This window comes from Balaenoptera physalus, assembly GCF_965194825.1.
Source record: "Balaenoptera physalus genome assembly, chromosome: 8".
Lineage (NCBI taxonomy): Eukaryota > Metazoa > Chordata > Mammalia > Artiodactyla > Balaenopteridae > Balaenoptera > Balaenoptera physalus.
In genome coordinates, this window is record NC_138887.1 from 6,981,303 (window position 1) to 7,004,189 (window position 22,887).

At 41.5% G+C, this 22,887-nt stretch overlaps 1 protein-coding gene across 25 annotated transcripts in view; it reads left to right on the forward strand.

The window, feature by feature from the left end:
* Positions 1–22,887, forward strand: part of LOC309665353 (small ribosomal subunit protein uS3m) — a 182,265-nt gene that overhangs the window by 67,853 nt on the left and 91,525 nt on the right. The window contains exon 5 of one of the 25 annotated variants that reach the window (XM_082471584.1): positions 9,461–9,498. The exons of 22 other annotated variants lie outside the window; for them this stretch is intronic. In XM_082471584.1, the coding sequence (XP_082327710.1) occupies positions 9,461–9,483 (23 nt within the window). In that variant the 3' untranslated portion in view covers positions 9,484–9,498. Of the gene's footprint in view, positions 1–7,075; positions 7,420–9,460; positions 9,499–22,887 lie in introns of those variants that run through there. 2 more of the 25 variants (XM_082471588.1, XM_082471572.1) reach the window with 2 other exon arrangements.

A 22,887-nucleotide genomic window follows, 5' to 3' on the forward strand; every position in this document is an offset into this window, starting at 1 on the left:
TAAAGTAAAAGCAAAAGATAAGATTGGTAAATAGGTCAAATATGTCACCTATAATAAGAAATATGATGAATAAACCTACTAAATAGGCAGAAACTATCATACTGAATTTTTAAATAACAAAAATCATCTAAGTGTTGTATATGAAAGACATTTAGGCTTCCCCGGTAGTGCAGTGGTTAAGAATCCACCTGCCAATGCAGGGGACACGGGTTCGAGCTCTGGTCCAGGAAGATCCCACATGCCATGGAGCAACTAAGCCCGTGCACCACAAGTACTGAGCCCACGCACCACAACTACTGAAGCCCGTGTGCCTAGAGCCCATGCTCTGCAACAAGAGAAGCCACTGCAATGAGAAGCCCGCACACCGCAACAGAGAGTAGCCCCCTCTCACCACAACTAGAGAAAGCCCAGGCGAAGCAACGAAGACCCAATGCAGCCAAAAATAAATAAATAAAGTAATTAAAAATAAAAATAATAATTCTTTAAAAAAAAATCTAAACAACATAGAAATGTTGAAAATAACAGTTAAAATATACAAATATTAACCAAAAGAAAGCAATATTAATATGAAAAATAGAATTTGAGGCTAAAAGTATTAAAAGGGATAAATTTAAAGGAATGATCAATAATGAAGATATAATAATCATGAACTTACTTGTACCCAACAACATTGTCTTGAGTTATATGAAGGAAAAATGTACAGAATTACAAGGATATAATGACAACTTTCCCTCCATCTGAAAAAGAAGGATCAAGTATACAGACTAGCAGTAAAAGTAGAAAAGATTTTATAAACATGAATCTTGTTTTGATAGTTCTTTATGAAACCCTATACTCAACAAAAAGGAACTATACATTATATTTGAGGTCACATAAATTCTTTACAAAAATTCATTGTGCAATATGCCACAAAAGAAATCTCAACATATTTTTTAAAAATTAATATTATCTGGAACTCATTCTCTGACCACAATGGAACCATTTAGTTAGAGCAAAAAATAGAGATAGATTACTTGAAAACAGCCATAATAATGAAACTTAAAATAACTGAAATAACTCATGACTTAAAGAGAAAATCACAATGCAAATTAACTTGTATGATGCATCTCAATCAGAATTTAGAAGAAAATTTATATTTTAAATATATTCATTACAAAGCAGGAAGGTTTAAAAATAAATAATTTTAATATCCAGCAGAAGAAACTAGAGAAAGGTAAATAGAATAAACACAAAGAATGTAGAAAGAAAAAATTAAAAAAAGATAAGCACAGATGTAAATAAAATAGAAAACAAAAAAATAGACTCAATAGAATCAAAAGATTGTTTTTTGAAAAAAATGCTAAAAGTAGACAAATCTCTAACAGAATTGTTATAGAAATAATAAGAAAAATCACAAATAAATAATAAGAATATAAAAAGATATAAATCCAGACACCATACAGATTAAAAAATTAGTAAATTAATACTATGAACAACTTTCTCCTAATACATTTGGAAACTTAAATGAGTTAGACATTTTCTAGAAAAATATGATCAATTTGACTAAGAAAAAAGAGGAAATCTAAATCATAAACTTTAAAGAAGTAGAAGTAGAAATCTAATGATACTCAAAAAATCTAGGGCATTTTCACAAGCGAATTTTAGGAAACATTCAGTAAATGGATATCCTTATATCATACAAATTGTTCCAGAGAATTCAAAAAGAGTGAAACCTTAGCAACTTGTTCTATAACAAAATGGCTAAGGGCATTATAGGAAATGAAAATTTTAGATAAATCATTAATGAACATAATTTCAAAAATCTTAAAATACTAAAAAGTCAAATTTAGCAGTGTATAAAAATAATACTTTATGGCAAGCAGTATTTATTCTGAAGATGGAAAGGGGCTTAACATCAGAAAATATAGTCTTGTCTTTTTTTTGGTGTTATTTTTGGAAGTGTGTTACTTTTTTTTTTTTTAATTAATTTATTTATTTATTTTTGGCTGTGTTGGGTCTTCGTTTCTGTGCGAGGGCTTTCTCTAGTTGTGGCAAGCGGGGGCCACTCTTCATCGCGGTGCGCGGGCCTCTCACTATCGCAGCCTCTCTTGTTGCGGAGCACAGGCTCCAGACGCGCAGGCTCACTAGCTGTGGCTCACGGGCCTAGTTGCTCCGTGGCATGTGGGATCTTCCCAGACCAGGGCTTGAACCCGTGTGCCCTGCATTGGCAGGCAGATTCTGAACCACTGCGCCACCAGGGAAGCCCCAGAAAATATATTAGTGTTATCCACCACATTACAGATTAAAGAAGAAAAAGTAATCCATAAAATTTTACACTATTTCATCATAAAACCTGTGCAAGCTAGTAATAAGAGAACTTAGGTGGCCCTTCCAAACCTATAGCAAGCATCATACCTAATAGTATAATACTAGAAACATACCTATTAAAATACAGTAGAGAAATGCAAATCAAAACTACAATGAGATATCATCTCACACCAGTCAGAATGGCCATCATCAAACAGTCTAAAGCAATAAGTGCTGGAGAGGGTGTGGAGAAAAGGGAACCCTCTTTCACTGTTGGTGGGAATGTAAACTGATACAGCCACTATGGAGAACAGTATGGAAGTTCCTTAAAAAACTAAAAATAGAACTACCATATGACCCAACAATCCCACTACTGGGCATATGCCCTGAGAAAACCATAATTCAAAAAGAGTCATGTACCACAGTGTTTACTGCAGCTCTATTTACAATATCCAGGATATGGAAGAAACCTAAGTGTCCATCGACAGATGAATGGATAAAGAAGATGTGGCACATATATAAAATGGAATATTACTCAGCCATAAACAGAAACGAAATTGAGTTATTTGTAGTGAGGTGGATGGACCTAGAGTCTGTTGTCTGTCATACAGAGTGAAGTAAGTCAGAAAGAGAAAAACAAATACCGTATGCTAACACATATATATGGAATCTAAAAAAAAAAAAAGTCATGAAGAACCTAGGGGCAGGACAGGAATAAAGATGCAGACCTACTAGAGAATGGACTTGAGGACATGGGGAGGGAGAAGGGTAAGCTGGGACAGAGTGAGAGAATGGCATGGACATATATACACTACCAAATGTAAAACCGATAGCTAGTGGGAAGCAGCTGCATAGCACAGGGAGATCAGCTCAGTGCTTTGTGATCACCTAGAGGGGTGGGATAGGGAGGGTGGGAGGGAGGGAGATGCAAGAGGGAAGAGATGTGGGGATATATGTATATGTATAGCTGATTCACTTTGTTATAAAGCAGAAACTAACACACCATTGTAAAGCAATTATACTCCGATAAAGATATTAAAAAAAAAAAGTTGAAAAAAAAAAGAATAATGTTCCTTTCCCTGCTTCTTAAGATTGTTGTCAAATTCAAATGAGTAATATACATGAAAGCATGTTACAAAGTGGAAAATACTGTTAAAGAGGAAAGTTTTTTAATTGCAGTATAGTTAATGTACAATATTATATAAGCTACAGGCATACAATATAGTGATTTATAATTCTGCATGTGCATAGTAGTACATACATATTTGTGTGTGTGCATATATATATATTTATGTGCCAAGTATAACCAAGATATTCATCAATAATTAATAAATAAATAAATAAATAAAATAAAATACTGGACAAGACATGGATGTCTGCTATCACTGCCTCTGTCTTGTGGATAGAAAACCATGCAATAAAATAAAAACATTTAGGAAGGATAAGCTTTAGAGAGAAAGAAACAAAACTGTCCTCATTTTCAGATGACATGATTGTTTACCCCCTTCCAAAATCGACAATCAACTGAAAAAATTCTTAAATAGAAGATCAACGTAAAAAAAAGAATAGTATTCCATTTAATGGGATCCTTATCAAATTACCCATGACATTTTTCACAGAACTAGAACAAATAATCCTAAAAACTATGTGGAAACATAAAAGACCCAGAATTGCCAAAGCAATTCCTAGGAAAAAGAACAAAACAGGAGGCATAATCCTCCCAGACTTCAGACAATACTACAAAGCTACAGTAATCAAAACAGTGTGGTATTGGCACAAAAACAGACATATGGATCAATGGAAGAGAATAGAGAGCCCAGAAATAAACCCACACACCTGTGGACACTTAGTGTTCCACAAAGGAGGCAAGAATGTACAACGGGAAAAAGACAGTCTCTTCAGCAAGTGATGTTGGAAAAGTTGGACACCCCTATGTAAATCAATAAAGTTAGAGCACCCCCTCACAACCTACACAAAAATAAACTCAAAATGGCTTAAAGGCTTAAATATAAAACACGACATCATAAAACTCCTAGAAGAGAACATAGTCAAAACATTCTCTGACATAAATCGTACCAATGTTTTCTTAGGTCAGTCGCCCAAGGCAATAGAAATAAAAGCAAAAATTTAAAAATGGGACTTAATCAAACTTATAAGCTTTTGCACAGCAAAGGAGACCATAAGCAAAATGAAAAGACAGCCTAAGGACTGGGAGAAAATATTTGCAAATGATGTGACCGATAATGGGCTTAATTTCCAAAATATACAAACAGCTATACAACTCAATAACAAAAAAACAAACAACCCAATCGAAAAATGGTCAGAGACCTAAATAGACATTTCTCCAAAGAAGACATATAGATGGCCAATAGGCACATGAAAAGATGCTAAACATCAGTAATTATTAGAGAAATGCAAATCAAAATTACAATGAGGTGCCACCTCGCACTGGCCAAAATGGCCATCATTAAAAAGTCTGTAAATAACAAATGCTGGAGAGGGTGTGGAGAAAAGGGAACCCTCTTTCACTGTTGCTGGGAATGTTAGTTGGTGCAGCCATTATGAAAACAATAAGGAGGTTCCTCAAAAACTAAAAATAGAGTTGCCGTATGATCCAGAAATCCCACTCCTGGGCATATACCCAGACAAAACTAAAATTCAAAAAGATACATGCACCCCAATATTCATAGCAGCACTATTTACAATAGCCAAGACATGGAAACAACCTAAATGTCCATCAACAGATGAATGGATAAAGAAGATGTGGTATATATATACAATGGAATATTACTCAGTCATAAAAAAGAATGAAATAGTGCCATTTGCAGCAACACAGATGGACCTAGAGGTTATCATACTAAGTGAAGTAAGTCAGAAAGAGACAGACAAATACCATATGATAACACTTACATGTGGAATCTAAAATATGACACAAATGAACATATCTATGAAACAGAAACAGACTCACAGACATAGAGAACAGACTTGTGGTTGCCAAGGGGGAGGGGATGAGGGGGAGGGAAGGATTGGGAGTTTGGGATTAGCAGATGCAAACTGGTATATATAGGATGGATAAACAACAAGGTCCTGTTGTATAGCACTGGGAACTATATTCAATATCCTGTAATAAACCATAAAAGAAAAGGATGTGAAAACGAATATATATGTAAAACTGAGTCACTGCTGTACAGCAGAAATTAACACAACACTGTAAATCAACTATACTCAGTAAAATTTTTTTAAAAAGTAAAAAAAAAGAAAAAGTATGTATTCCTATACACCAATAATTAGAAAATGCAAGAGGAAAAAATCCTATACCCTGTGTGTGTGTAAACCATGAGTGTTCCCAAAAATGAATATAAGAAAATACATACATGCCCTTTAGTTTTAAAAATTACTAAACATTATTGAAAGACATAAAAGAAAACCTGAATAAATGGGGATACTCACCTCATATTAATGTATAAATACAGTGAATTTCCAATCCAAATCCCAATATGAGTCTATGTGGAACTTGACACATTGGTCATAAAATTGGAATGGAAAAATGAAACCCAATAATAGCTAAGGCAATTTTTATAAATATAATAAAATGGAGGGACTTAAATCTCAATTTAGTAAGACTATTACCAAAAACTGATTTTATTTTTCCCAGTTGGAACCTTTACTCATTTATTCATTCATTCAGTCATCATATGTGTTTAAGGCTCTACTCTGCACCATGCTCTGTTCCTGGCTTTAGAAATAGATGGATGAAGAAGACCAACAAAATGCCTTCCCTCAGGGCACTTACTTCCTAATAGGTGGAGCATGCAGTAAACAAATATACTATGACATTGAGTAGTGGTAAATGTTATGAAGAAAATAAAGTAAGTGGATAGAACGGATATATTTTAGTGGAGGATGAATAGGGAAGGCAATTTTTGATAAAGTGATATTTGATCAGAAACCTAAATGAGGTTAAAGCAAGCTGTACAGTTATCTGGGGAAAGAGAAATGGCAGGAAAAAGAAGTGGCAAGTGCAAAGGCCCTGAGGTAGGAACAGAGTCAGTGTGTGAGAAATAGCAAGTGTGTCTTTAGCACAGTGAACAAGAGAGAGAGAGACAGAGACAGACAAACAGACACTGAGAGACAGAGAGAGAGGGAGAGAAGGAGGAAATGAGATGAAGAAAGCAGCCAGCAATCAGGTTGCTTGAGGACATGGTATAATTGTGAATTTTATCCTGAATGTGAGCAGGGAATAGCATGACCAAATATGTTTTTAAAGGTGTAACTCTGCTGTTGTGTGGACAAGAATCTGTAGGGAAGCCAGAGAAGGAGGAGGAGGTCTAATTAGGAAGCCAGAGAGTAATCCAGGCAAAAGGTGGGAGTGGTGTGGTGCTGAGCAGCAGTGGTGGTGGGGATGAGAAATGGCTGGCTGGGGTAGAGCTGCTTAAGGTAGAGCTGTCAGGATTTGCTGATGGATTGGATATCAGGTACAAGAGTCAGGATAGCTCCAAGGCTTTTAGCCTGAACAACTGTTGAGCATGATGGAATGGCTATTTTACCTGTATGTGGGGAATCCACTAAACTGTGATTAGACAATTGGTTGTCCACATATGAAAGTAAATTAGATTCAACACCTCATACTACACAAAAGATTAAGTTCCCCATGTGTTTAAGACCTAAATGAAAAAAACAAAACTTTAATGTTTTAAAAGAAAAACAGGAAAAATATAGGAGTTTCTTAACATGCAAAAACAAAATTTTAAAAATTAAAAATAAATTTTATTATTTAAAACTGTTTTAGGGCTTCCCTGGTGGTGCAGTTGTTAAGAATCTGCCTGCCAGTGCAGGGGACACGGGTTTGAGCCCTGGTCCTGGAAGATCCCACATGCCGCGGAGCAACTAAGCCCATGCACCACAACTACCGACCCTGCGCTCTAGAGCTCGTGAGCCACAACTACTGAGCCTGCATGCCACAACTACTGAAGCCGGCGTGCCTAGAACCTGTGCTCCCCAACAAGAGAAACCACCGCAGTGAGAAGCCCACACACTGCAACAGAGAGTAGCCCCCACTCGCTGCAACTAGAGAAAACCCGCACAAAGCAATGAAGACCCAATGCAGCCAAAAATTTAAAAAACAAACAAAAACAAACTGTTTTAACTCCAGCTTTACTGAGGTATAATTTACAAATAAAATTATGTATATTTAAGGTGATGATTTGATATACATATGTATTGTGAAATGATTATCATAATAAAGCTAATTAACACATCCATCACCTTACATAGTTATCATTTGTGTATGTGTGTGTAATGAGAACACAAGATCTACTCTCTTAGCAAATCTCAAGTATACAATATGATATTATTAACTATAGTCACCATGCTGTACATAGAGCCCCAGAAATTACTCATTTTTTAACTAAAAGTTTGTGCCCTTTGACCTATTCACTACAGTCCTGAGCACCTGGTAACTACCATTTTCTCTGTTTTTGTGAGTCAGAATTTTTTAGATTCCACATGTAAATGAGATCATACAACATTTGTCTTTCTGTGTCTGGCTTATTTCATGGCATTGTGTCTCCAGGTTCATCCATGTCATTGCGTCCTCCAGGTTCATCCATGTCACTGCAAATGGCAGAATTTCCATCATTCTTGTAGCTGAATAATATTCTACTGTACGTGTGTGTGTGTGTGTGTGTGTGTGTGTGTGTGTGTGATATCACATTTTCTTTATCCATTGACAGAAATTTAGGCTGTTTCCATATCTTGTCTACTGTGAACAATGCTACAATGCACATGAGACTTTGGATATCTCTTTAAGATAGTGACTTCATTTCTTTTGATAAATACCCAAAAGTGAGTTTACTGGATCCCATGGTAGTTCTATTTTTAATTTCTGGTAGTTTTCCATAGTGGTTTCACTGATTTACATTCCCACCAACAGTACACAGGTGTTCCCCTTTCTCCACATCCTTGCCAACATTTGCTATCTCCTATCTTTTTGATAAAAGTCTTTCTAACAGATGTGAGGTGATAGCTCATTGTGGTTTTGATTCACATTTCCCTGATGATGAGTGACGTTGAGTATCTTTTTATATTCCTGTTGACCATTTGTATATTTTCTTTAGAAAAATATCTATTCAGTTCCCTTGCCCATTTTTAATTGTGTTGTTTTTAATTGGGTGTTTTGCTATTGAGCTGTAGGAGTTTCTCATATATTTTAATATTAACCCCTTATCAGATACGTGATTTGCAAATATTTTCTCCCATTCCATAGGTTGCCTTTTCATTTTATTGTTAGTTTCCTTTGCTGTGCAGAAGGTTTTTGGGTTGATATAGTTCCACTTGTTTGTTTTTGCTTTTGTTGTTTGTGTTTTTGGTGTCAAATCCAAAAAAATCATTGCCAAGACCATTATCAAGGAACTTTATCCCTATGCTTTCTTCTAGGAGTTTTAAAGTTTCAGGTATTACCTTTAAGTCTTTAACCAATTTCGAGTTAATTTTTGTGAGTGGTGCAAAATAGGGGTCCAATGTCTTTCTTCTGCATGTGGATATCCAGTTTTCCCAACATCATTTATTGAAGAGAATATTCTTTCCCCATTGTATATTCTTGGTGCCCTTGTCAAAGATTTGTTGATCATCTATGCATGGGTTTATTTCTAGGCTCCCTATTCCGTTCCACTGGTATCTGTATTTATGCCAGTGCCATTACTGGCATATAGTTTTGATTACTATAGCTTTGTAATATAGTTTGAAATCAGGAAGTATGATCCCTACAGTTTTGTTGCTTTTTTCTTAAGATTAATTTGGCTGTTTGGAGTCTTTTGTGGTTCCATACAATGGAATGTTAAGATAATTTTTTTTTATTTCTATGAAAACTGCCATTAGAATTTTGATAGGGATTGTATTGAATCTGTAGATCACTTTGGGTAGTATGGACATTTTAACAATATTAATTCTTCCAATACAAGAACATGGGATATCTTTCCATTTATTTGTGTCTTCTTCAATTTCTTTTATCAACGTTTTAATTGTTTTCAGTTACAGCTCTTTCACCTCCTTGGTTAAACTTATTACTGAGTATTTTATTCTTTCTGATGCTATTGTAAATGGATTTTTTTCTTAATTTCTTTTCCATATTTAAAACTTTAAAACTATTCTCTGAAACAAAGATCTGTACACCAAGTGAGAAGACAAGATATAGAGTGAGAAGAAATATTATTAATACATATAACTGGCAAAGAATTATATTCAGGATGGACAAAGAACACCTGCAAATCAATCTGAAAAATGAAAATCCACAAAAACAGGCAAAAAGTCATGAAAAGGCAAAGGACAGAGAGGAAACTGCAAGGTCAATACTGTAAGTGAAAACATGCTCAAAATCAAGGAAACATTAAAACAACCTGCATTATCCTTCTATAACCGTCAGCTTAGCATAAATTAAAGTGTCTGACAACACAAGGGTTCAACAGGAGATAAAGAAGCAAGAAAATCCCTATGTGCTATTGGAGATCGTAAATTCCCACAATCACTGTGAAAAACAATTTGGAGAGAAGCAAACCTACTTTTCACATACGCTGGGTAAGGAGACAAATGGCATGCCTGTTTGTACCTCTGTAAGAGCTGGCACTTGGAAGCTTTGGGAGATGCAGTCCTCCTTGGGTTTCTGGTTCCCCTACGTGCCTTGCTGGCTGTGCCCAAACTGTAAAGCCTTGACTGCTCTTTACCCAGCCATCTTCAGGGCTGTATTTGCAGGGAGGAACCTCAAAGGATGAGGGAACTTTTCACTCCAGGACCAAGAGGCAGCTTCTCTACCGCCTGCTCGAAATCTGCAGGATCCCCAAGCTCAGAAGTCCTCTCCTGCAACCCAACCCAATGCAACCTGTGCAGCTGTCATCTGGCTCTCCACGTCACCCTATAGGTTTGGGGGCTTGGGGAACCAGCACAAATGTGCCAACACTCTGGCTGCTCCCTTGGCTGTGAATAATGAAGTCTCTCATCTCTGACCCAGGAATCTCATTCCTTCTACCAGCATTCAAGAGATTGCGGCCGCCTTGTTAGCTGGTAAGTGGAGTGGAACACCAGACCCTTCACGTCTCTTGACAGAAGTCACCTAAGTACCCATCATCATGACTGAAGTGTACAATATGCATGAAATGACATGTTCTACACTAGTTTAATGAAATGAATTGCTATATCTGTCAGTATTATTACTGACAAAACATAAACATTGAGTGAAACATTACGACAAAAACATAAGATTGAGTGAAAAAAGCTCATTACTGAATGATGTATTCAAATAAAATTCAATACTTTGTTATATATTTTTTATGGATACATGCATCCATAGTAATAGTATAGTAACATTCTGGGAACGAAAACATCGATTTAAGGACAGGGAGGTACAGAGGGGCTTCCATGGTCTCTGTGTATTTTATTTCATAGTGAAAACCGACACAAATATGGCAAAATGCTAGAATTTTGTAAGTGGCTGTTCTCTATACTTGACTATATTCTCTATGTTTGGGATTTATAATGCCAGTGGTCATGGCATCAGTGTGTCTCAAACCCACAGCACTTTTTCCTTCAAATATGAATGTTGGTTCTCACAGTTCCAAAAGTCATGTTTCTAAATGTAAATAGATATTTTTGTAGTGGAAACTTCTCTCAAAACATGTCCCAACTCGGGATCCTTGGAAAAACATCGCTAATTGTCCCGACTTGGAGGAAACCAGAGACACTTCTGCTTAAAAAAATAACACACAAAAACCCAAAAAACTCTATTAAAGTCCCAATGTGAAGGCAGAAAAAGAGCCCTTGCTGCTCCCCATCTGCACCTAATGACTCCATCTCTCTTTCTCCCGGGACTTTGTCCCTGGCCTCCTGCTCTGACCGTCTGAATACGGAAGATGAACTCATGTGGACACAGGCGCTGTGGACACAGGCTTTGATTTGGGAGAAAAGATGAATCATTCTGGCTGGTAACCTGATCTTTGTCCTTCTGCTGGTAAACAGTTGAAAGGCACTCAATCCATCCTCCGCTTTTTAAAACCAGAGCAGAGAATAAAAGGGCCAGAGGGCCCCGGCTTGAAAGGGGGGCCATTCATCACCTTCAGGGGAAGTAGGGTCAGGTTTATTCTCTGGTCCTCCCTCCGCCACACCGGCCCAAGAAATATTCACCTTGTTTCGGTTAGTGGGCCAAGGGTCAGAGGTCAACAGGGCTGCTCCAGCGGCCTGTGCAGTCCTGCAAACAGGCCACACAGGGAGATGGTGTTTAAAATCAGAATTCCGCGCACTCTGCGTAAGTTTCCAAAGCACAGGGGTCAACCTGTGAGTACTGGAGGGTCTGTCGGTGCTGCCTCTCGCTACAGAGGACATCCAGCAAGCTCAGATCCGAAAAAGAAAGGACGTGTCCCACATCTGCCCGCCTCACGTGGCCGACTTGCTAATGCCATTGTGGCCAGGGCACAGGGCTCTGCCTCTAGGTGTGAGTGGGCGGCTTGACAGAGCATCAACTCAGAGATGAGAACTGGCGTGAATATCACACGGTGGGCGGGAGGCAGGATGGGTGGCCAAAGCGTGATCAGCACTGAGATCAGATGTGTCTGGTGGCCAGACTGCTCAGAATCAGGCGGCCCGATGGCCCGGGGCTCCCTTCTGCAAGAGGCTGAGAAAGCCGCACCCTGGCAGGTCCAGTCCTGAAGGCCGGGCTGCAAGAGGAAGCGTCCTCAGTGGTTGTGGGGTCCTTGTGACACCTGTGGGCCCAGCCCACCTGCAGACTCGCATCTTGGACCCCAGGAGAGAGACTGGGCTTCACCTTCGCCTGTGATCAGAACCCAGAGCACGGGAGCTGCGACAGGGCAGCAGCCAGGGACAGTGACGTCCACAGAATGAGGTGTGGGAGCTGATCGCTGAAGGAGGCCAGACAAGGAGAGGAAAACCTGGCAAGCGTTTTCTTGGTAATGATGCTCTAGCTCCCAGAGAAATTTCAGAAGTAAAGCAGGTTCTGGAGGACTTTTGAATGGCCTCCTGCAATAGCATCGGGAAGGAAAGACCTGAGAAATATACATTTGTGCATAAACCTATGTCAGTATTCGTTATTCCTTAAGAGGCAACCAAAGGCAAGAAATTCCTGTGCCGAATGGTATGGTCGGTTTTAAGATTCTCAGGATGTATTGCTGTATTGGTTTTCTAGGGCTGCCATAACACATGACCACACAGAACCATTTGTGTGACACTCTGGAGACTGTCAGTCCAAGATCAAGTGTCATCAGAGCGGTTCCTTCTGAGGCCGTGGAGGAGCTGTTCCAGGCTTCTCTTCGGCTTGTAGCCAGCTGTCTTCTCCCTGTGTCTCTTCACACCCTCCTCCTCGTCTTGTGTATCTGTGTCCAGATTTCCCCTTTGTGTAAAGACCACTTGTATTGGATTAGGGGCACATTCTGTTCCAGTATGACCTCATCTCAACTTGATTACATCTTCAAAAACCTTATTTCCAAATAAAGTCACGTTCGGAGGGACTGGGTCTAGGACTTCAACGTATGAATTTTAAGGGGGCACAGTTCAACTCATAACAATTGCCAAATCAATTTTTTTAAAGATTAAGGCAATGAACAATCCCATCAACAATGTATTAGGGTATCATTTCGTTGCAATCTCTCTGGCATTTGGTGCTATCTTAAAAAAATTTTTTTTTGCTTATTGATGGGTTTTTAAAATTGCTAATTCATTCCTAAGTAAATTGGCCATCTATGCACTAACTGTTTGAGTCCTTTCACAAAATGTAGGAGTATGTCTCCTCTCATACCGACTAGAATTGAAAAAGGCACCAAGAAGATAGGAGCTCAGTAAACAGATGAGCTGGTCCCAGCAGGAATCTTGCGTCCATGTCCACGTCGACGTAAGCACCCTCCTACAAGTAACCGTGAGTGTGGTAGAGATAACATACAAAAGTTAGAAGTACAGGATTCAGATCCCAGCCTTGGCACTTTCTATGTCTGGTATTTTTCCAACCTCCTGAGGTCTTTGTTATCTAATAGGCAAAATGGAAATAATATTACCCTGCTCTCTGGCTTTTCGAGGATTAAGTGGGGTATTACAGTATCACACTGGGTGTGTTGTAGGTTCTTAGTAATGTCTGTAACTGCTGCTCAAGCTGCCAAAGTCACTCTGCAAGGACCAGATTCTGCCCATGGAGTAAACCAGTCACGCATCACTAAGGGAACCAGATGACCAGGAACACCAGGCTATTTATGTGGCTGAGCAGGTTGCTGCCTGGAAGAGGACTCTTCCTCTCATTCCTAGCTTCACGTGTCAGAATTGAATCACACCGGGGCGTCCACGGACTTAAGATTCAATTACTTGTCATGTTGTTATTCAACCATTTCCTCCTTCCCTTGGTGAATTTAATTTTTCCTCATTCCAATGAAGCTCCTTGGAAAAATCAAATCATCGCTTTGTTTTAATGAGAGTAATCCACTAGTGATGGACGAGGCACAGAAGGGATGCGGGTTTGGAGGGAGGTCCCTAACTGAGCAGATGATGGTGCCAGGGCTGCTTTACGTTTGTCCTCAGTGAAAGGGCTGAGCTCTGCCCACTGCCCAGATGTACTGTGGTCAGCCATGGGCACTAGTGGGCCAAGAGGGCGAGCGTGTAAAAGAATACAAATAACTGTGCCGTTTTCTCAAGAACAATACACAGCTTCACTTCAGTCCTAACCTTCTATGTGTATGCTCTCTAGAAATCGAGAAAAAAGTTTCTAGAACAATATAGTCTGCAACTAACTTACCCTCACAAAACAGATCATTTCAAATCAGCCCATTTACAGTTTTGAAATGGGGTCTTATTTCTTCCCCATGGTGAAGTCTGGGTTTGTCACCAGCCTCCACTTCTCCGTGGGTGCCACGCCAACAGACATGCTAAGTCCAGGCCATCCTGCAATCTGGTGGAGCCCCGGACGGCAGTGGCCCTGCGAGGTGTGTGCCCTCCTGCCTGCGCAGCTGCCTAACGCCGCAGCCATCTGCACCCCCGGGCCTGGCCCAGCAGCGGATGTTGACTCTGGCTGTTGCCAAGTGTCTGATCCAAGAAAGGAGTTCCTCCCACGCTGATCAGTCCCTCAGGAGGTACCCCTCTCTCTCTCTCTGTCTGTCTCATAGACACACACGCACATGCACACATGCGTGCACGCCTTGGGGAGGATTAGGAGGGAAAAGAGGCACATAGCCCTCTGTGCCCACAGGATTTGGAGAGAAGAGACAGACGTGAGCGGTGTGTGTATAAGTGTGTGACCACTTTTCTCACATCTTCTTAATTCCCCAAGTGATTTGCTTTGAGAAATCAACACCGATGAGACCCAGGAGTTTTGTCATTATTGTTGTTTGTTTGTTGTCTTTGCTTTCCAGCTATCGCATCCTTTCTCAGATGCAGTAGGGATCCAACTATTTGCTTGAATGCAGGAGAAGGAAAGGGGTAAGCGAGGGAAGAAAATGGCAAGGGGCAAAAAGAACCTGATCCATTTCTGAAAAAAAATTAAAATGTTATCCCTCCATGCTATGAAAAGCCTGCATTCCAAGGGCGACTTACACTGAGATGAGAATGACGGTGATTTATCTCAATAACTGATGACATAGCAAGCTAAAGGCTATGCCATCATAGGCAGGTGAGGTGCTTTGATAAGATGCAGGGGAGAAAGCCTGACTGGGAGAGAAAAGGGTTCATTCCTGCAAGCAGGAGTACCACCAGGCCTGGAGCTGGAGGAGGGAGGCTGGAAGAGGAAGCAGGACACGTAGCAGGGAAAACATTTAGTAAACATGCTCTGTGTTCCAGGCACTCTTAGGTGTATTATGAAACTTTCCAAGTTCTATAACGACTGTAGAGTACTTGATGTTTTCTCCATTTTATGGAAGAAAAAACTAAGGTTTTGAAAGGCTAGATAATTTTCCCTAGAGTATTCCTAATTAATGGCACAGCCATCCATCCAACAACTCAAGCCAGAAACCTGGATTCATCCTGGACACCCCGCTTTCCTCAGCCCACCTTCTCCATCCAGACACTCAATCAATGAACCAGCCCCCTTGAGGCGACCTCCTAGAACTGTCCCACTGCTTTCTTCCCATTGGCCACCCTCTCGCTTCAGCCACCTTGTTTTCTGCAAGGATTTTTATGATAGCAGCCGGTGGTCTTCCTGCCCAGTTAGCTCCCCAGAGAATCAGGCTGTGCAAAGACTGTTGGGCTTCCCTGTTTGACTACTTGGAATACCTGCTGTAAGTTGCATTTTCAAAGAGATCCGGTTCACCTCCATTCTTTTTTTTTTTTTTTAATAAATTTATTTATTTATTTATGTTTGGCTGTGTTGGGTCTTTGTTGCTGCACACAGCGAGTGGCGAGAGGGGGCTACTCTTTGTTTCAGTGCGCAGGCTTCTCATTGCGGTGGCTTCTCTTGTTGCGGAGCACGGGCTCTAAGCGCACGGGCTTCAGTAGTTGTGGCACTCAGGCTCAGCAGTTGTGGCTGGCGGGCTCTAGAGCGCAGGCTCAGAAGTTGTGGCACACGGGCTTAGTTGCTCTGCCACATGTGGGATCTTCCCGGTCCAGGGCTCGAACCCGTGTCGCCTGCATCGGCAGGCGGATTCTTAACCACTGCGCCACCAGGGAAGTCCCAACCTCCATTCTTAAGAGGAAGCATGGTGCTTTTCTTTCTAGAATATTTAGTAGAGCCTTAGGCACATGTCTGAAATCTCCATTTGCTCATCATCAAACTGAAACATGTTTTCCTGAAATCTAAAATAATTTAAAGTTTATGAAGCCAGGTTGGTTTTGATCCAGACACAAATCCTTAGCAACTAAGAACATTTTTGCTTTTTTTTTTCTTTAAAAAAAAGTCTGTTTTGTTTTGCCTGAAACTTGGAAGACACACATATATCGATTCATTTACAAGAATTAAAGTAAATTTTAATTCTGTTTTAACTTTCCACCTCGTCATCCCCAAACTGTACCAAATATCTTTTTGTAATGCATTTTCTGAGCCACAGCCTGCGGCAGAGACTAAAGCCGGGCAGGGCGCTGTGTGGATGAATTATGGCGTCAGCCTCTCAGGTCACATCTGGCTCTCATTCCGTGAGCTCTGAATGGTGCCGTCTGTGTTCTTCAGACACTCTGCACCCAGAAGTTATCAATCACCTAGGAAGGAACAAACTCTAACACCTCCTACCTGCTTGGGGCTCTTAGTACAGAGCAGGAGGCAGAACACCGAGCTTCATTTTTTGGAGGAATGGAAGAAATAGAGAGGTTTCTTGCAGCAGAAAATGTTGACTGTTGCATGATTATTCAGAGGTGACTTCTGTTCGACTCTTGCCTGCTCTGCCCTCTGTCTCGTATGTTATGGCTTCCCCATCTCCATCTCATTCCAGTGAGCATTTCACCACACACCAGGCGTCACCCTTGTGGTTCACATGCCTACCTCATCTTCTCCTCCTCTGCCCCCTTAGGCAGATACTGTTATCTTGCTTCCTGCGTGAGGCCACTGGGAGCCTGTGAGAATTTCGATGTCTTGCCCATAAGTCAGGATCTTAACGTGCTCCTTGCGCTAAGCTGTGTTGCTTGGAGGACTTAAGTCTTTGAAGCTCCTGAACATTCTGACTTTCAGCACATCTAGAGCTGGGATGTATTTTTGAGATGAGACAGTTTAATTCCTTAATCTCCCTTGGTGGGGGGGGCAGACTTCCCTGGTGGCGCAGTGGTTAAGAATCCGCCTGCCAATGCAGGGGACACAGGTTTGAGCCCTGGTCCGGGAAGATCCCACACGCCGCAGAGCAACTAAGCCCATGCGCCACAACTACTGAGCCTGTGCTCTAGAGCCCGCGAGCCACAACTACTGAGCCCACGTGCCACAACTACCGAAGCCCATGCGCCTAGAGCCTGTACTTCGCAACAAGAGAAGCCACTGCAATGAGAAACCCATGCACCACAATGAAGAGTAGCCCCCGCTCGCCGCAACTAGAGAAAGCCCGTACGTAGCAACGAAGACCCAACACAGCCATGGAAGAAATAATTAATTAAAAAAAAAAATCTCCCTGGGGGAAACTAAAGTTCTGAGGGACAGGCTGCTTTCAAGTTAAACAGACTTAGACTTGAAATCAGAGGTCCTCATTTGAATGCCCATTTTGCCAGATTTTAGCAATTTGGACAAATCTTATAATCATCCTGAACATCAGGTACTACTATACCATTCACGGGAGTCGAGTGAGATCATCCGAACAAGCAGGTCTTCAGGGTCTGCTCTTGGACGTGACTCCTGCCCTAGCGGATCTTGTCTAGGGAGAGAGGAAACTGGAAAGTAAATTTTAAAATATACTCTTAAAATTATGCTGAGACTTGCAAAACCTTCTTAACCCTTTCAACAGTCCCATTACCCAGCATTTTAATTATAGGCTCATCTGAGTTCTTCTAAGCAATTAAACCAAAGTATCCCTGCATATGTTGATATAAATCCACCATTCTGTCACTGTCTCGAAGTTACAGTAGTCAAGGCCAGCATGTACCTCCAGCCACCTCTCTCTCCCAGTGGTTATGCAGATCCCACAGCAAAGAGGAAAAAGGCTTATCCAGATTGGCCTTGCCCAAGGTATCTCCAGGATGCCTTCCAGACCACCCGCTCTGACTCACACATGTGACTTGGTGGTCTCCACAGTCTAATGTTAGGTCCACCAGCCAGGGACTTTTGCTGCTGTTACCCCTAGTTCCCAGGGCCCCAACACAGCACCTGGACCTCAACAGGCATGCAAAAATAGTTATTAAATAAGCAAACAAGTGAGCAAATGAATTGTAGCACCTGCAAAGAAAGAACAAAACTAGTGGCATAATTCTAAAAATGTTATCGCCAATGACCATTAAAAGGGTAATGGTCACAACTCTGTGCCAACAAACTTGAAACTTAGATGGACCAATTTCCTGACGGAGGAAATCCACAGAACTCACTTAAAAAAGAAATAGATAATCCAATATCTATTAAAGAATTAGATCAATAATTAATAACCTTCCAAAACAGAAAGCAATGGACACAGATAGTTTCACTGGTGGATTCTACCAGACTGTAGAGAAGTTATTCCAATTCTCTACACCAGTCCCAGAAAATAGAAGCAGAGATAGAACATTCATAGAACATTCTATGAGGCCAGCATTATGCTAATGCCCCAAACCAGAGAGAGACAGTATAAGAAAGGAAAACTACAGACCAATATCTCTCATAAAGATAGATGTGAAAAATTCTCAAAAACATATTTGCAAATCAACTCCAACAATGTATAAAAAGAATTATATGCCATGACCAGGTGGAATTTATTCCAGGTATACAAGGCTGGTTAAACATTCAAAAATCATTTAATGGAATCCATCACATCAATAGACTAAAGAAGAAAAATCAATCTATGAATTAGAAAAGATCATGAGAGAAAAGGTTGTTTCTAAAGAATTTATCATCTCCCTAACAGAATAAGTTCCTTAAAGTTCTCCTGTAAATACAAGATTTACTATCCCACAGGCTAGATCAGATATATGAACTATCGCCCCGAGGAGCCTGGGCTTCTGGGAGAGACGCCCCTTCTGGCTCAGATGAGCCTCGTGGCCAGCATGCCTCCCGGGCTGTGTTCCATGTGACCCAGACGTCACCAAGATCTTCCTGTTCCTCACAGACCCTCTCAGGGACCGACACCACCGGGACCCTGACTTGTGAAGATGGAGACCTGGGCGTTATCCTTGACTTCTCATCTCCACCTAAAAGAGTCTATAGATTTCTTTTCCCTGTTATTTCTTAACTCTGGCTACCCCCATCAGCGTCTTTATTTCCAGTACCACAGTTAAGGCATCACAATCTGTCTTCTGGACTTTTACAACATCCTCCTAACTTACCTCCCTTGCTCAGGTATTTCCTCTTTCCAGAGTTAATTTTCAGGAACGAAAATCTGACTTTTTACATTCTTTCTTAAAGCCCTCCTCCCCAGAACCTGGTTTTTCTATTTTATTGCCCCAGATCCAGGCATACCTATCTATTGCTGACTCACCAGCCCCACCCCCTCTCTGCAAGGTGCACTGCGCACCTACATGCGTGCGGTCCTCTCCTGGTAGCCGGGGTGCCGCAGGAGCAAAGTAGAGTCCTGCCCCTTAGGGCAGACACTCTTGTAGGGAGAGACCAAACAACAGACACATAGCAAACAAACCGGGTGTTTCAGGAACTTACGGATTTTATGGAGATAAGACGGATAATAGGATGGAGATTTCCTGAAGGGTAGCCTTCATAGGAGGATGAGCAGACTTGGGGGGAAACCTTAGTGATGAGGAGGCAGCGGGGTAAGGATCTGGGGACGGGAGAAGCAAGGATGGTAGAGGGGAGGGCTACTGGGGCCAGAACAGGCAGGTAGTTGTTCATTGTGGCGAGGGTTAGAACACTGGCAAGGTGGGAAGCCACGGAGTACCGTGGTGCAACAAGATGAGATTTGCACTGGTGCCTCTCTCTGCGTGGAGCTTAGGCGGTTAGAAAGCCCAGGGTAGAGGCAGGAGGCTGACCAGGCAACTTGCCATCATCCAGGCAAGAGATGCTGGCAGCTTACAGTGGCTTAAGATATGTTGTGAAATTAAACAGGATGAATTGGATATGGGTGTGAAAGGAAGACAGAAGCCGATGTGATCCTTAGGTTATGGCATATTGGGAAGGCTGCACAGGAAAAATCGAGAGTTCTCTTTGGCACGGTTGTCATCCTATTTGAAATTTCAATTTCAAATTCAAGCAGAGATTCAGAGAGGTGGTTGGGTGACTGTGGGGAACTAGGGAGAGAGGCCCAAACCAAATAGATTTCTGACATTTGAAGACACGGCTCTTGTTGAGGTGACCTAGGGGACAGAGAGAGAGAGAGTAGAAAATGGAAGCTGAGGGCGTGGAACAGCAAGTACAGACAGCTGTGTAAGAAGTTTGGGCAAACCCTGGTTCACACCTACCGCCTTTCAAAAATCAGCTCGGAAACACTTCGCCTGGAGAGCCACAGCTGACCACACGAGGCTGGAAGAGGTGCCATCCCACCTGCTCGAATAGCCCTCGCCCCACTCAGTGGTAAAGACTTGCTTGCCTGCCCACCTAGCCCTGCCTGGAGGACCTGGGCTGTGGCTTCTGCATGCAGCACTTGTCTGACACCTGTCAATGATCGATCACATCCATCATGCAAATCAAACAAAAGACTACAACATATGTAAAGAACTATCAAAACCCAGTGGTAAGAAAACAAAGAACCCAGTTGAAAAGTAGTTGATAGACCTGGACTCTTCACCAGAGAACATACAGGTGGCAAATGAGCGCAGGAAAGATACTCACCGTCATCAGCCATCAGGGAAATGCAAATTAAAACCACGATGGGTGCCACTACCTCCCTGTTGGAATGGCTAAGATAAATATTGACAATACCAAGTGCTGATGAGGCTGCAGAACTATAGCTTGTTCTATACTGCTAGTGGGAATGCAAAATGGTGGAGAAAACACTCTGGAAAACAGTTTGGCACTTCTTCTTATAAAGTGAAGCACACATCATATGAGCTAGCAATCCCACTGTTGGGTATTTACCCTAAAGAAATGAAAGCTTATGTTTATACAAAAGCCTGTACAAATGTTTATGACAACTTTATTCATAATCACCAAAAACTGGAAGCAAGTCCTTGAATGGTTGAATGGACGGAGCATCCGTACAACGGAGTGCTATCAGCAATAATAAGAAATGGACCATTGATACGAGCAGACAGATGAATCTCAAAGACATGTTGCAAAGTGGAGGAAGCCAATCTGAATGGTATGACACTGACAATGGTATGACAGTGATATTGACAATGCCCATTTATATGACCTTCTGGAAAAGACAAAATTATAGTGACAGAACCGATCAGCGGTTGCCAGGGGCTGGGGGTGGGGCGTGACTGTAAAGGAACACTGTGATGGAGCTTGGGGGGATGATGGAATGGTTTTATATCCTGATGGTCGTGGTGCTCACACAAATCTATACACGCGTAAAAATTCATAGAACTATACACCAAAAAAGGCAATATTACTGTAGGTTAATTTAAGATGCATCGTTTAAGATTAAAAAAAATTTTTTTTTGGTCGCACCACATGGCCTGCAGAACTTCCCGGACCGGGGATTCAACCTGTGCCTCCTTCATTGGAAGTGTGGAGTATTAACCACGGGACCGCCAGGGAAGTCCTAAGATGCATCATTTAAAAATCATTTGCTGCACGGATGAATGGATGAAGTTTATTTGCAATCAGACCGACTGCCAGGATTTCTTAGTTACTTTGCCTCATTCTAGCCAAAATGGGTGACTCTGTTGGACTAGAAAGGAGAAATTTCACCCAGGACACTAGAGGGCTTGACTACTGCGGCACTGGTGTCTTCCTTTGATGTTAAACCACAAGATACAAGTTTACGTGTTGATGGGTCCAGAACTCGGGGGTCTTCTCAGGCCCTGGATATAGAGTTCTCTCTCCTGCAGGAAGACCTGAGCAACTGGAACATCACAGTAACTGGAAACATCAGAGCTCGCAATTATACTCCAATAAAGATGCTAAAAAAAACCACACACACACACACACACAAATCAGAGCTGGTCAGGTCCCCTGCAGGCATATCTCTGGTTCTGAGATGGTGGGCAAAGCACTCCAGCTTCTGACACCCAGCTTCCCTGCCCACAGAATGGATCAAAGGATTCCTAACTTACAAGGTAGTTGTGAGAGTGCTTTCCAAAGTGTGACTTGTCGGTGGCAAAGTGGAGGCGGTTGAGCATCCCGTATCCACACACCTCCCGTCACCCTTACCAGCTCCTCTGGCAAGACGGGGACAGGCCTCCCCTCTACTCGGACTGCCCTGTTGGGAGGCTGCCCTTGCAGTCCCTGTAACCTGATTCTGTCTGTCAGGAAAGGCCAAGTCTGGGGGCTGGCACACTTCATTTGGGTTTGATTAATGAGGCTGCGGAGGGTCTTCGGGGCACGCTCGCTCTGATGCACACTTCTTTCCAGCACCAGATATGCCAATTATCTGTGTTTTCCTTTGGGGATGAAGGAGGAAATGGGCTGTTAGTAAAAACACAGACTCACTTATTATAATAAATTGTAGTGAGAAGTAAAATAAACATGACCCCAGTCATAAAGGGTGAATCTGAGACGCTTTCTCCTTGGTTGGCCAGTGGTGCAGGCAGTGGCATTCACCACACTTTTAGGGGCACACGGGCTATTGTGGAGCAATGACATCAACATTTAGGCTACGGAAATGCTACCAAGGCTTGGTGTTTTTGTTACATGAAGAACTCCTACAAATTATGAAAATCAACTCCCAATGGGCAAGTGAGAGATAGATAATTCACAACAGAGAAAAAGGAGTTAGGGGACATACACGTGGGAGAATGTTCCACCTTACTGGTGATTAAAGAAATGAAAATTAAAATAGCGAGATACCTTTCATTGCCTATCAAGGTAACAAAAATGTCAAAATCATCAAAATAAAATAAAATAAGTAAAGTCAAGGAAATTCATATGATGCTGGTAGACGTATAATTTGGTACAACTATTTTCAAAAGCAATTTGGTAAT